This window comes from Dromiciops gliroides, chromosome 2, assembly GCF_019393635.1.
Source record: "Dromiciops gliroides isolate mDroGli1 chromosome 2, mDroGli1.pri, whole genome shotgun sequence".
Taxonomy (NCBI): Eukaryota; Metazoa; Chordata; class Mammalia; order Microbiotheria; family Microbiotheriidae; genus Dromiciops; species Dromiciops gliroides.
Genome location: NC_057862.1, coordinates 458,348,069 through 458,362,409, shown reverse-complemented (window position 1 = coordinate 458,362,409; position 14,341 = coordinate 458,348,069). Strand labels below are relative to the sequence as shown.

At 37.1% G+C, this 14,341-nt stretch overlaps 1 protein-coding gene across 1 annotated transcript in view; it reads left to right on the top strand.

Moving 5' to 3' along the window:
* BCAS4 (breast carcinoma amplified sequence 4) overlaps window positions 1-5,894 on the top strand; it is a 68,858-nt gene extending 62,964 nt beyond the window's left edge. Inside the window, exon 5 of the mRNA XM_043981570.1 lies at window positions 5,326-5,894. Within this exon, the coding sequence (XP_043837505.1) occupies window positions 5,326-5,430 (105 nt within the window). The 3' untranslated portion in view covers window positions 5,431-5,894. The remainder of the gene's footprint in view (window positions 1-5,325) is intronic.
* Window positions 5,895-14,341: the final 8,447 nt, after the last annotated feature.

Genomic DNA, 14,341 nt, shown 5'->3' with positions numbered 1-14,341 from the left:
CACATAGGATGTACTTAAATGTTGATTGACTGGCTGACTGAATTGCTTTCGGGAAATTCTGTGGCACTTTTTATAATCCTATCTGAAATTCAAATTAATTTTTAACCATCATTATTCTTCTGGTGATGTTATTTGGGTACAAATCATAGAACATCACAGTCTCTGAAAAATTAGAATTTCAGGTGTTCAGAAGATGGTCAGTAGCAATGGAGAGGATGCATGGGCAATGGAGAGATGTATGGTGAGCAAAAGTAGGCTGCAGCATATTAACAATGATGAGTTTCATGCAACACGTGGTGGAAAAGATACCACCTAGCACCTATATGTTTGGAAAAAGAGGTGAACTGGTCATATAAGGAGAACTAGGGATAATAGTATTGCACTGGTATCCATGAAATATTATAAGACCTAGAAGAAAGCCTCCAACATCTCCTGAAGAGAATTTCTTGGGAAGAAATGGACAAGAATTATACAGGTTGAAGAAGCATGAATAAATTGTGGTTTATACTGTTGGAGAGGATATACCACATCAGTGAGATTTCAGATCCATTAAAGGACTAAAGTACAAGCTTCCATCCTATTTAACACAGTGGGGAATGCATTTATGGTGGTGCAGGCTGGGGTGATAGAAATAGATCAAGAAAAGTTTAAAGAAACTCATATTTTCCCCATAGATAAGTGGTCCACGGATGTGAACTGGCAGTTAAGAAGAAATACAAACTATCAACAACCATATGAAAGAATGTTCCAAATCACTAAAATAAGAGAAATGCAAATTAAGAGTTTTCCATTTTCATCTCACCCCATTTAGATTGGTAAAGGTTCCTACAGATGAAAATGATAAATACTGGAGAAGCTGTGGGAAGATAGGAACACAGATGAACTGTTGGTAGAGCTGTCAATTGGTTCAATGGATCTGGAAATAATATAGAATTTTACTAAAAAAGGACACTCTGCTATACATAATTTTTAATCTAGTGATATGAGTACTAGGAATATATATCCCAAGGAGGTCAGAGGCAGATGGAAGGGTCCTATGCATACAAAAATATTTATAGCAATACTTTTTATAGCAACAATGAACTATAAGCAAAGTAAAGGCCCATTGACTGGTGAATAGATGAACAAATTTTGTTATATGAATATAATGAATTTTTGTACCTTATGAAATGATAGATGTAAATAATTCAGAGAAACTTGGGTAGACTTCTATGAACTTAAGCAGAGTGAAGTAAGCAGGACTAGGAGAATAGTTTATACTGTGAACACTATTAATATAGGAGAAACAATGTGAAGAGACTAATCAGTGACCAGTTTTGACCTCAGAGGATATACAGTCAAGTATGCCTCTCACCACTTGAAAGAGAAGAGTTGGACTCAGTGCAAAATGAGGCAGGCATTTGCAGGCATGGTCAAGTGTTGATTTGTTAACTGTGCTTATTTGTTCCAAGGGGATGTATGGGTGTGGGGGAAAATTATTGGAGAGTGACAGTGATGTAAAAAAAAAAGAACATAGATATAACATTGGGGAAAAATAATTGGAGGACAGATACCCAACAGGACGCTTCCCTGATGATTCTTTCCTTAGAGATCAAGCAGAAATAGAATCCTGGACTACATGAACCATAGTGGCATGACTCAAAAATATAATTTCTTATGTTCTCAGTTCCTCATTAACTTGTTAGTCCCTGTGAAGTAGCCTGTCTATTGGACACAGTTCTACCTCTTATACCATACTGTGTTCCAGGTTTGTATAGTACAGAAGGATTTTGTTGCTTCTAGCCATGTCCCACCTGCATCCCTATTTTTTGTGGGGAGCTAGAAAAAGGTCATATGTGCTGGTCCTCTCACAGGATAGCAGGTTTAGAGTCTTAAGGAACCTCAGAGGCCATCTAGTTCAACCCCTTTATTTTAGGACACTGAGCTTTGTCAATCACATTTATTTATTTATCTATCTATCTATCTATCTATCTATCTATCTATCTATCTATCTATCTATCTATCTATTTATTTATTTATTTTTGGCGGGGCAATGGGAGTTAAGTGACTTGCCGGGGGTCACACAGCTAGTAACTGTGAATTGTCTGAGGCTGGATTTGAACTCAGGTCCTTCTGAATCCAGGGCCTGTGCTTTATCCACTGTGCCACCTAACTGCCCCCTAACCCCTTTATTTTATAGATGAAGAAACTGAAGACAACATTGGTTAAGTGATTTGCCTATAGATATGGGAGGGTGAAGCCTTATAGGTGGGATTTAAACCTGTATCCTTTGACTTTAGGGCCAGCATTTCTTCCATTGTCTCATGCTGACTTTGGCTTGTATCATTCTCAATCTGAATTTCCACCTTTGATCTGTGATTGGCTCAGTCTAAGCAGTGTGGCTACAGGTTTTCCAGTGATAATCAGTAACCTTACAGTTGTATTATTTTTATTTAAAAATTTTTCAGTTCAATGAGATGCCAGCTCAAATTTCCAATTCTATAGCACCTTATGATTGTAGTAGTTGTTTTACATATTAGTAACAAAAAATGCAGTGGAACATAAGACCATAGCTACTATGCTTGTAACACTGATTTTTAGATAGATCTGGAATGAGTTACCTCATGTCTCAGGGATACTGGAGTTTCACCTTTGTGGAGAGTAGGGAGATGACTGTGACTGGCCAATCACTCCTACACTCTCCTATCTTCAAGAAGGGAATTGGACCAGCCTTATACCCATCAATTACAATAACATATCTGGGGGCAGCTAGGTGGCGCAGTGGATAAAGCACCGGCCCTGGATTCAGGAGGACCTGAGTTCAAATCCGGCCTCAGACACTTGACACTTACTAGCTGTGTGACCCTGGGCAAGTCACTTAACCCCCATTGCCCTGCAAAACAAAACAAAACAAAACAAAACAAAACAAAAAAACCCAATAACATATCTACTGATTTGATACCCTTTTTTGTAAAGTTTAGGTAAAAAGCCACCTTCCTTTGTTACTAGGTTGAGAGAAGGAAATAATTCTGCCCCAGACCTGGAAGGTATCAGTTATCTTAATCTCTGACAGTTTGACTTCCCTCCCACCAAATGTTTATTAGATAAAAGACAATCACAGATAGCAAACAAAAATATTGATAAAAGAAAGCAGTAAAATAGTAATGGAGAAGTCATTTAAATTCATGTAGGTGATAGAACACAGACACAAGAGTCAGGATGCTCTACAATATGAGACTGATAAAATCTCAGCTGAGGAGAGAATGATCTTTCCACTCTTAGCAATCTTTGAGGTATAAGTACTGGGAATCAAGGTTTATGATGGGGGTGCTCTCCCCCAAACACTTACACTTTGGGGGCTTCTCTATATCCCTGCTTCTCTCTTCTACAATCAAGAGTAACTTTTTCCTATTCATATGCATGTCATGAACTCAGGTCTCTCAGAAATTTTATCTCTCTAGAGACACAAAAGCTCATAGGGTTGTTCTTCATGGGACCATCAAAACCAGGGGTCCACATTATTTCATTTGATCCTTACAAATGGCTTTCCCTATGAGGGAAGCATATGTTACCTTAATTTTACAGTTGAGGAAACTGAAACTGAAGTAAATAAAGTAGGAAATCAGGATTTAAAGTGGGAGGGAACTGTGGAGATCAGGTAGTCCCAATCCCTCACTTAAAAAAAGATTAAATTACTAACATTTATTTTTCTTTCCTTTCCTTCTCCACTTCCCCCCAAACTCAGACAAAAAAAGAAAAAGAAAGAAAGAAAATCAAATACCTTGCAACAAATATGCATAGTGAAGGGGGAAAATGTCCATACAGGCCATGTGCAAAAATGTATGTTAATTCTGCATCTTGAGCCTATCACCTCTCTGTCAGGAGAGCATGCTTCATCATTGGGCCTCTGGAATTATGGTTGGTTATTTCATGCAGCACATAGAGCTCTGGGCTTGGAATCAGGGAGACATCTTAATGAGTTCAAATCCAGTTTAAGAAATTTAATAGCTGTGTGACCTTGGGCAAGTCACTTAATCCTGTTTGCCTCAATTCCTTGTCTGTAAAAATGAGCTAGAGAAGGAAATGGCATACTAATCCAGTACCCTTGCCAATGAAACCCCAAATAGGGTCATGAGGAGTAGAACGCAACTGAAAAGACTCAACAACAACAAAAACAATTACACTGATCAGAGTTTTTAAAGCATTTCAAAGTTGTCTTTATAATGTTCCAACTTCCTCATTTTACAGAAGAAACTGAGGCCCAGAAAAAGAGACTTGTCCAATGTGTAAGAAGTAAGCTTGCCCTGAGAAAGCAGAACAAAGAGCAATGGGTTGTAGAGTCAGATTCCAGTTTGATAATAAAGAAAATTTCCTGAAAATTAAAGGTCTCCATCAGAAGAACAAGATGTATCAGGAGGTAGAGTGAATAACTAATTGAAGCATGACAACTGGTTAGTGAGGTTGTAGAGAGAATTCTTCAGGTAGTGGAATAGTAAAAGATGACCTCTGAGTTCCCTTCTAGCTCTGAAATTCTGTGATCCTTTGGGGGTGTCTTCATCTAAGTTCTTTTTTTGTGTGTGTGTGTGTGAGGCAATTGGGGTTAAGTGACTTGCCTAGGGTCACACAGCTAGTAAGTATAAAGTGTCTGAGGTTGGTTTGAACTCAGATCCTCCTGAATCCAGGGCCAGTGCTCTATCCACTGTGCCACCTAGCTGCCCCCATATAAGTTCTTAATAAGGCTCTTAAACAGGACAAGACCTAATACAAAGCTCTGAATACTTTAGAGATCTCCCTCATGGATGACATCCTTGACCATGGTAAGTTACAGGTGCCACCATACTGGTTTTTCTAGAAAACCAAGAGACTGAAATTTTCCTCCCTCTCCCCAAAGTCAAGTGAGTAAGCAGCTGCTGTTCAGCAGAGGTCTTCTGGGAAAAGCAGGAGCCCTGAAAATAAACAATGATGGTAGTTTTGGATCATGTTCTTTCCCTACAACACAAAACAAAGTGATTTCTATTATCAGCCTAGGAGATCATTCTGAGGCTAGAAGATGATATAGTGGCCATGGTAAGACTGTGTTTTCCCAACCCAGCTCAGAGTTAGCTGTCAGGACAATGGTAGAGGGGTTAAGACCAAGGCAATTCAGAACTGAGAAACTGTCCGTTTCAAATGGTGACATAAAATACAGGCAAAATAAGAAAGGTTTTCAAAGGTCTCAATCAGTTATAAGCCATTTATTGAGCAACTATATGACTCCATAATAATAGAGCTTGTAGTGTCCAGTTCTATAATGCTAAGTCCCTCGTCTCACTTAACCACTTTGAAAAGTTGTTCTTTTGATTTCAGAAACAGCCTACACCAGTTCCACAGATGTATGAACTGCCCACACTCTACAGAACTGAAGACTACTTTCCCATGGATATGCCTGGAACAAAGTGTCCAACACCATAGTGGATATCCATTCACTTGCAGCTTTTTCAGAGATGCAGTTTCATTCTCTTGCTTCCTGATGGTTGAGAATGAAATACAATATATTTAAGAGCTCAGATTTTTAAGAAAAAAATTGTTGTAAACTTTTCTCTTGCTTCTTTATAAAAGATTTTGTGTGAAACGCAGCTCAAAAAAGCTGTCTGTGCCCATGTGTCTGAGATTAGCCAGAGAGACTTTTGAATGTTAAAGTGCACACTGTTTGGATATTCCCTGTATGCATGTTTTCCTCTTATACTTAATGGTGATCAATAAGAGGAATAAAAGTCACAATCTTAGCTTGTTTACTGTGAATACTTGGAGGGTGATTTATTCTCCTTTTTATTTGTCATTTCAATAAAGAGCATCAAATGCCAGGCCTTGATTGGTTTTGAGAACAATAAGTGTTGGTTATTTTCTCTGTATGTTTGCTTCTAGAAAATTATTCTTGTTATAATATTAAACCTGAGCCATCTCAAGTGAGCTGTCCTTGATATTCTCTCTCTTAAAAAAAAAAACACCCAGAGCAATGAGGGTTAAGTGACTTGCCCAGGGTCACACAGCTAGTAAGTGTCAAGTGTCTGAGGCCGGATTTGAACTCATGTCCTCTGAATCCAGGGCCGGTGCTCTATCCACTGTGCCACCTAGCTGCCTCCATGTCCTTGATATTCAAGATGGTTGTTACTGTGTCCTTCTCCACTGGATAGTTTACACTACTGGCTTTTGTATTTTCAATCAAAACCCAAAGGTTATTTGGTGATTACAAAGTTGTCCAAACCATACATAATTTAATTTTGTCAGATGCATAGACAGCATTAAACCATCATTTTAGTCTCTGAGTTTAATAGTTTTAATAATTCCTTCATACAACAATTATTTATTAACACATTAAGAAAGCTATGGGGGAATGGGCCTGAAGGCAGTAGTAGTTGAAAACTATCATTGTAAGACGGGTACCAATTTTTCTTTAAGGCTGGTGTTGCCTATAGCCAACAGATAAAAGCAGAGAGGTATTTCTTTCTTTTTTTGGGGGGGCAATGGGGGTTAAGTGACTTGCCCAAGTTCACACAGCTAGTGTCAAGTGTCTGAGGCCGGATTTGAACTCAGGTCCTCCTGAATCCAGGGCCGGTGCTTTATCCACTGCGCCACCTAGCCGCCCCCAGAGAGGTATTTCTAAGCTAGAGTAAGACTGGCTCATTCTTTTACTGTTTACCATTGATTTTCATGCAATGAAGGAGAGATAAATAATGGATATCTTTGACCTCTTTGTTGGGAAACAATTTAGTTTCAGGTATCTTATTTCTGGAGAGTTTCTTCCTTCTTTGTCTCTGTTTCCTTATGTTGTAGATGTCCTTGAGAAAATCCTGTATGCCAGGCAGTGCTAAGAGCTGCCTGAGGTCTTAATCACAAAGAACACAGAAGGGTTTCGTAGTATCACAGTGCCTATGGGTAGTTACCTAGGTCATAAGGGCAGAGCCAGCTACCTTCGAATTGAATGGATAGAACAGATAAAGCATTTATCAAGTGCTTTATTAAGAGAAGGGAGGGGATAAAATCAAGAACACTAGTAGAGAGGCTGTTGTTTTTGTTGTTGTTTGTCCTTTTTTCTTGAATAGAACTATGACATTGGGGTGATGTCATGACTTGCAATGAATTGGCTTTAAGTGAGGAAGGGCTGTGCACTATCACCAACCTCATTCTCTCCTCCAGAGCTATCTAGGTCCAGTGGCAAGATGTACATCAGGACTACTGGAGCTGGCTCTAGATGTTTGAGGCAATTGGGGTTAAGTGACTTGCCCGGGGTCACACAGCTAGTAAGTGTCTGGGGTGATATTTGAACTCAGGTTCTTCCAACTTCAGGGCCAGTGCTCTATCCACTGTGCCACCTAACTGCCCCAGAGAGGCTGGCATTGGCAATAAGAAGCATCACCTTACCCTCTAAAACTGGAGCAAAGGAGGAGAGGGTAAAGGAATGTGATTAAGTGATTTAAAACCAAGAATTTGGAAGGCAGGGGAACATCCAACAGAAGACCTGAATTTTTGCTATGAAACATGAGGCAGGTCCTATCCTGAGAAGAAGTGAGGTGGTGTGGTATAGGAGGTTTGGTAAAAAAAATAGAAAGTTTGGTTCTAAGTATTATTAATTAATAATGAAACACACATCTTTTTATCTAGCCATTCCTCTCCACTTCTTAAGAAGACAGAAAGTTACTTATGTAGTTGGTTTTTTGGAAATTAAATATCAGACTTTACATTCATTTTCAAATTTACATTAGATTTCATCTTAGCCATTATTTGTCGGTCAAGATTTTTTTCCGACCCTGATTCTGCAATTCACTGTTAGTTACTTCTCCTGGCTTTGTGTCATCTGCAAATCTGATTAGCAACTATACCCTTCCAAAGTTACTAAAATGTGAATACCCTTTGATCCAACAATATTATTAGTAGGCAACTAAGTGGTAAAATGGATAGAGTACTAGGACCTGGAGTCAGGAAGACTGGGATTCAAATATGGCTTCAGGCACTTACTGGCAGTGTGACTGTGGGTGGATAAGTCACTTAACCTCTGTTTGCCTCAGTTTCTTTCTCTATTAAATGGGGAATGACAAAATCACCTACCTCCCAGGGTTGCTATAATAATGAAGTAAAACAGTATTTGTAAAACACTTTGCAAACCCAAAAGCACTACATAAATTCTGGCCATTCTTATTACATTATGCCTAAAAGAGTTAAAAGACAGAAAGGACCTAGAGGTACAAAAATATTCATAACAACACTTTCTGTCAAAAAGTAATAGAAAATAAGTGATCTGCTCATTATTTGGGGAATGGCCAGACAAATTATAGTATATGGGTGTAAGGAATATTATTGCATTGTAAGAAATGAGAAAATTCAGAATAACTTGGGAGAACTTGTATGAACTGATGTAAAGTGAGAATCAGGAGAATCATTTGTTCAATGACTACAACACTGTAAAGAAAAGCAGCTCTAAAAGGCTTAGGAACCTTTTGGTGAAATGACCAATTATGTCTCCAAGTGACTGAAGATAAAACATGCTTTCTACCACTTGACAGAGAAGGGATAGACTAGAGGTACAGAATAAGACACACATTTTTAACATGCTCAATGTGTGGATTTGATGTTTTGTTTGTTATGTTTACTGATTACAAGGGAGATTTTTTTTTTTATGGCTAGGGGAGGCAGAATTAGGAAGAAGAGGTAGGCAGTGATAGTGAAGCAAAAAAAGTGTTTAAAGTATCAGTGAAGCTTTTTTAAAAAGCATAAATGAGTGATATGCTTTGTTAAAGGTTTTTTCTCTCCATCTATTGAGATAATAATGTGGTTTGGATATTTTATTTTTAATGTGATTAATTATATAGATTTTTTTCCCTAGTGCTGAACTATATTTGCATTACAAATATTGAGGCCCTATCCCAGAAGCTGGAGTCTTTGGGTTTATCAAACAATACATTACTATAGTCATTTACTACTGTGTCTCCTGTGCCTAACCTATTCCATTGATTCACCACTCTATTTCTTAGTCAGTAACAAATAGTTTTGATGACTGCCGCTTTATAGTTTAGCTTCAGATTTGGTATGTTTAGCCCATCTTCTTGTGCTTTTTTTTTTTTGACGGGACAATGGGGGTTAAGTGACTTGCCCAGGGTCACACAGCTAGTAAGTGTCAAGTGTCTGAGGCCGGATTTGAACTCAGGTACTCCTGAATCCAGGGCTGGTGCTTTATCCACTGCGCCACCTAGCCGCCCCCCCTGTGCATTTTTTTATTAGTTCCCTTGATATTCTTTTTTTTTTTTTTCCAAACAAGAAAATAGCGAGGATTCATTGTACAGGTGTGCTACACTAAGCCACAACGAACAATCAGTCCGGAATGATAGGAGTCCCACAGCACAAAATCAAGAAGCAGGTAGGTGGAATCTGCATTAAGAGGTGGCATGTCTTTTTGTCAGGGAGGTGTCAAATGGTGGTGAGAGTCCTTTGTCAGATGGTAGAGCTAGCAGCACAGTGCTATGTAGGGGGAGTGAAGTTTCCAGATGGTTTCTGTCTTCCTGAGAATGTCACCAAGGGTCATTCCATCTAAGCTCCTGTGGCCTCAGTGTTCAGCATTCACTTCTTCCTCCACTTGGCTCTCATGGCGCAGCTGAAGTTGACAAGATGGCGCTAAGAAGAAGCGCTCCCTTGATATTCTTGACCTTTTGTTCTTTCAGATGAATTTTGTTATTACTTTTCCTAGCTCTATAAAATAATTTTTAGGTATTCTGATTAGTATGGCACTGAATAAGTAAATTAATTTAGGTAGAATTGTCATTTTTATTATATTAGCTCAGTCTTTCCATGAGCAATTGGTATTTTTCTAATTATTTAGATCTGATTTTATTTGTGTGAAAATTGTTTTGTAATTGTGTTCATAGAGTTCCTGGGTTTGTCTTGGCAGGTAGACTCCCAAGTCTACAGTTACTTTAAATGGAATTTCTTTCCATCTCTTGCTGCTGAGCTTTGTTGGTCATATAAAGAAATGCTGATGATTTATGTGGATTTATTTTATATCCTGCAACTTTGCTAAAGTTGTTAATTGTTTCAAGTAGTTTAGTTGATTCTCTAGGATTCTCTAAGTATACCATCATATCATCTGCAAAGAGTGATAGTTTTGTTTCCTCCTCGCCTATTCTAATTCCTTTAATTCCTTTTTCTTCTCTTATTGCTAAAGCTAAAATGTCTAGTACAATATTAAATAATAGAAGTGATAATGGAAATCCCTGTTTTACCCCTGATCTTACTGGGAATGCTTCTAACTTATCTCCATTATAAATAATGTTTGCTGATGGTTTTAGGTAGATACTGCTTATTATTTAGTGTTTCTTAATAGGAATGAGTGCTGTGTTTTTTCAAAAGCTTTCTCTGCATCTATTAAAATAATCATATGATTTTGGTTAGTTTTCTTATTGATGTGGTTGATTATGTTGATAGTTTTCCTAATGTTGAACCAGCTCTGCATTCCTGGTATAAATCCCACCTGGTCATAGTGTATTATCCTGGTGATGAATTGCTGCAATCTCCTTGCTAATATTGTATTTAAGATTTTTGCATTGATATTCATTAAGGAAATTGGTTTATAATTTTCCTTCTCTGTTTTGGCTCTGCCTGGTTTAGGTATCAACACTATATTTGCATCATAAAAGGAATTTGGTAGAACTTCCTTTCCACCTATTTTTCCAAATAATTTGTATAGTATTGGAATCAATTATTATTTAAATGTTTTGTAGAATTTACTTGTAAACCCATCTGGCTCTTGGGACTTTTTCTTAGGGACTTCACTCATGGCTTGTTCAATTTCTTTTTCTAAGATGGGCTTATTTAGGGATTTTATTTCCTCTTCTGTTAATCTGGGCAGTTTATATTTTTGTAAATATTCATCCATTTCATTTAGGATGTCAAATTTATTGGCATACATTTGAGTAAAATAGCTAATTATTCCTTTAATTTCCACTTCATTGGTAGTGAATTCACTCCTTTCATTTTTGATACTGGTAATTTGGTTTTCTTCTTTCTTTTTGTTAATCAAATTAACCAAAGGTTTATCTATTTTCTTGATTTTTTCATAAAACTAGCTCTTAGTTTTATTAATTCTGTAGTTTTCTTTCAATTTTATTAATCTCTCTTTTGATTTTCAGGATTTCTAATTTAGCATTTAATTGAGGATTTTTAATATTATTTTTCTAGCTTTTTTATTTGCATGCCCAATTCATTCATCTCTTTTCCTCATTTATTCATGTAAGCATTTAGAAATATAAAATTTCCCCTAAGAATTGCTTTGGCTGCATCCATAAGTTTTGTTTTGTTGTCTCATCATTGCCATTATTTTAAATGAAGTTACTGATTGTTTCTATGATTTGTTGTTTGACCCACTCATTCTTTAGGATGAGGTTACTTAGTTTCCAATTAATTTTCAGTCTACCTTTCCATGGCTCTTTATTACATGTAATTTTTATTGCTTCATGATATGAGAAGGATGCATTTACTATTTCTGCCTTTCTATATTTGACTGAGGTTTTTGTGCCCTAATACATGGTCAATTTTTGAGGATGTGCCATGTACTGTTGAGAAAAAGGTAAATTCCTTTCTATCCCCATTCAATTTTCTCCAGACATCTATCATATCTAACTTTTCTAACATTCTATTCACCTCTTTAATTTCTTTCTTATTTATTTTGTGGTTAGATTTATCTAATTCTGAGAGGGGAAAGTTCAGATCCCCCACTAGTATAGTTTTGCTGTCTATTTCCTCTTATAACTTCTCTAAGAATTTGGATGCTATACTACTTGGAACATATAAGTTTAGTATTGATATTACTTCATTATCTGTGGCACATTTTAGCAAGATGTAGTTTCCTTCCTTATCTCTTTTTTTGTTTTTTGGTTTTTTTTTTGGTGAGGCAATTGGGGCTAAGTGACTTGCCCAGGGTCACACAGCTAGTAAGTGTTAAGTGTCTGAGGCCAGATTTGAACTCAGGTACTCCTGAATCCAGGGCCGGTGCTTTATCCACTGTGCCATCTAGCTGCCCCTTCCTTATCTCTTTTAATTAGATCTGTTTTTGTTTTTGCTTTGTGTGAGATAAGGATTGCTTCCCCTGCTTTTTTTTACTTTAGCTGAAGCATAATATATTCTGCTCCAACCTTTTACCTTTACTGTGTGTATCTCTCTGCTTCAAATGTGTTTCTTGTAAACAACAGATTATAGGATTCTGATTTTTGATCCACTCTGCTATTTTCTTCTGTTTTATGTGAGAGTTCATCCCATTCACATTCACAGTTAAGATTACTGTTTATTTCCCTCCATCCTCTTTTCCCCTTTGTTTGTACTTTTTTTTCTATCACCCTATTCCTCCTCACCAGTGTTTTGCTTCTGACCACTGGCACCCTCAATTTGCCTTCCCTTTTATCAGCCACCTTTCCTTTTATTTCCCCTTTCTTCCCCTGCTTCTGCCCTCCCTTCTATCAGCACCACCCTTTCCCCCTTACCCTTTTACTTACTTAAAGAGTAAGCTAAGTTTCTTCATACAAATGGGTGTATGTTATTCTCTCCATGAACCAAATTTGATGAGAGTAAGGTTGAAAAAATGCTCACCCCCTCCCTTCTTTCCCTCTATTGTAGTAGGGTTTTTTGCGCCTCTTCATATGATGTAATTAACCCCATTCTACTTCCCCCTTCGTCTCCTCCCCATTCTCCTTTTATTCTGCCCCTTAAGTTTCTTTATATCATAATATCAAAGTCAATTTAATAATAATACCCTAATAGAGATACAGATCTCAAGAGTTAAAAGTATTATCCTCCCTCATAGGAATGTAAACAGTTTAACCTTGCTGAAGAACCCTTTTTTCCCTGTTTACCTCTTTATACTTCTCTTGAGTCTTGTATTTGAAGATCAAATTTTCTGTTCAGTTCTGGTCTTTTCTTCAGGAAACCTTGGAAGTCCCCTACTTCACTGAATGTTCATCTTTTCCCATGAAAGATAATGCTCAATTTTGCTGGGTAGTTGATTTTTGGTTGTAACCAAGCTCCTTTGCCTTATGGAATATTATATTCCAAGCCTTGAGATACTTTAATGTTGAATCTGCCAGGTCCTGTGCAATCCTGACTCTGACTCCATGATATTTAAAATATTTCTTTCTGGCTGCTTAGAGTATTTTCTCCTTCATCTGATAATTGTGGAATTTGGCTACAATATACCTTGGAGTTTTCCTTTTGGGGTCTCTTTCAGGAGGTGACTGATGGATTCTTTCAATGATGATTTTATCTTCTGATTCTATAACATCAGGGCAGTTCTCCTTGATAATTTCCTGGAATATAGTGTCTAGACTCTTTTTTTTTTTTTTGATCATGGCTTTCAGGTAGTCCAAGAATTCTTAGATTATCTCTCCTGGACTTATTTTCTAGGTCAGTTGTCTTTCCAGTGAGGTATTTCACATTTTCTTCTATTTTTTTCAGTCCTTTGATTCTACTTGACAGATTCTTGGTGTCTCATGGAGTCATTAGCTTTCATCTGCTCAATTTTAATTTTTAAGGCTTTATTTTCCTCAGTAAGCTTTTGCACCTCCTTTTCCATTTGGCCAATTTTTTCTCCCACTTGGCTAATTGTATTGTTTAAGGAATTGTTTTCTGCTTCTTTTTCCAGTGCAACTCTCATTTCTTTTCCCATTTTTTCTTCTACTTCTCTCTTCTAATTTTTTTTTTTTGCTGGGCAATTGGGGTTAAGTGACTTGCCCAGGGTCACACAGCTAGTAAATGTTAAGTGTCTGAGGTCGGATTTGAACTCAGGTACTCCTGAATCCAGGGCCGGTGCTCTATCCACTGTGCCATCTAGCTGCCCCTCTTCTAATTTTTAATGTCTCCTTTTGTGCTTATTTTGGGTTTGTTGGTTTTTGAATTTTTAAAAATGCATATCCAGTTAATTAATTCTCTTTTTCTATTTTGTTAATGTGTTTGTAGGAAAATTATTTTCCCCTGAAGACTGCTTTGGGTGAATCCTAGAAATTTTGGTTTGTTGGTTCATCATAATTTTCTTTCACATAATTAGTAGCTGTTGCTCTGATTTGTTTTTTGATCCACTTATTATTATTTAGGATTTCATTCCTAAGTCTCCATTTTGGTCTTTGCTCCCTGAACTTACTGTTTTCATATTGCATCATATTCTGTAAAAGATGTGTTTACTATTTTTACCTTTTTACATTTATTTGCAATATTGCTGTGACCTAATATATGGTCAGCTTTCATAAAAGCTCCCTGTGGTTGATAAAAAAATAAATGTAATCTTTACTAGTCCCACTTAGAAGATGCCACAAGTCTTTTAGCTTTATTTTTTTCCAACAATTTGTTGAGT